General features: G+C 28.8%; 1 protein-coding gene across 6 annotated transcripts in view; it reads right to left on the bottom strand.

The window, feature by feature from the left end:
• The window catches only part of LOC107622085 (glycine-rich cell wall structural protein), a 26,200-nt gene that overhangs the window by 705 nt on the left and 24,780 nt on the right, over positions 1 to 715 (bottom strand). For 3 of the 6 annotated variants that reach the window (XM_016324005.2, XM_021113728.1, XM_021113730.1), the window contains exon 1: positions 12 to 187. The exons of the other annotated variants lie outside the window; for them this stretch is intronic. In XM_016324005.2, the coding sequence (XP_016179491.1) occupies positions 12 to 138 (127 nt within the window). In that variant the 5' untranslated portion in view covers positions 139 to 187. Of the gene's footprint in view, positions 1 to 11; positions 188 to 715 lie in introns of those variants that run through there. 6 annotated transcript variants of the gene reach the window in all.

The raw sequence follows: 715 nt of genomic DNA, 5'->3' as shown, positions 1-715 counted from the left end.
AAACCAATTACCATCATTTTGTTCAAATTTCTCATCTAAGTCTCCGGGTGCTACCTCATTGGTAGATGCCACAAAGATGGTGACCATGAACATAGCTAGAATTAGAAAAGCCTTGAAACCCATTTTTGCAACTATCATTGATTAATAAAAACGTAAATATTGATGATGAAAATAAAATGGATCACAATTCCCTCTCTATATATAGGCAATCAATTTCTTCAATTTGCTTCATGGAGGATTATTATTATTAGATTATTATAGTTTGATTTAATTCATTCTTATCTTGAAATAAAGAGTTTCAAAATGATCACTCAAAAAAACCTTGTCCATTTCCTCATTATTAATTTCTCTATATTTCCGTGTTATCACAAGTAATGGTCAAATTCCTAATTTTTGCATGAATGTGTAAATTCATATGATGATGATATAATATAACAAATCTAAAATGCAATGCAAGTTTTGAAGTCATTGCAATATGACAAATAATTCAATTAATTAATTATCGGTGCGTGAAAATATGGGCATGAAAGATAAATGATACAATGGAAGAACCCTACATTATTTTCCTCATTAATAATGTATATGTAACCGAACGTGTGAAACTAAGATATTCTATTCTATAGTCAAACCAATATTTGGAAATATATACATGTTGCTTGCACCGCTTATAAGTTAGTAGTGACATTATTTTATATCAAGAGAGATATTCCGTTAA

This window comes from Arachis ipaensis, chromosome B10, assembly GCF_000816755.2.
Source record: "Arachis ipaensis cultivar K30076 chromosome B10, Araip1.1, whole genome shotgun sequence".
Taxonomy (NCBI): Eukaryota; Viridiplantae; Streptophyta; class Magnoliopsida; order Fabales; family Fabaceae; genus Arachis; species Arachis ipaensis.
This window is presented reverse-complemented; position numbering and strand designations above follow the sequence as displayed.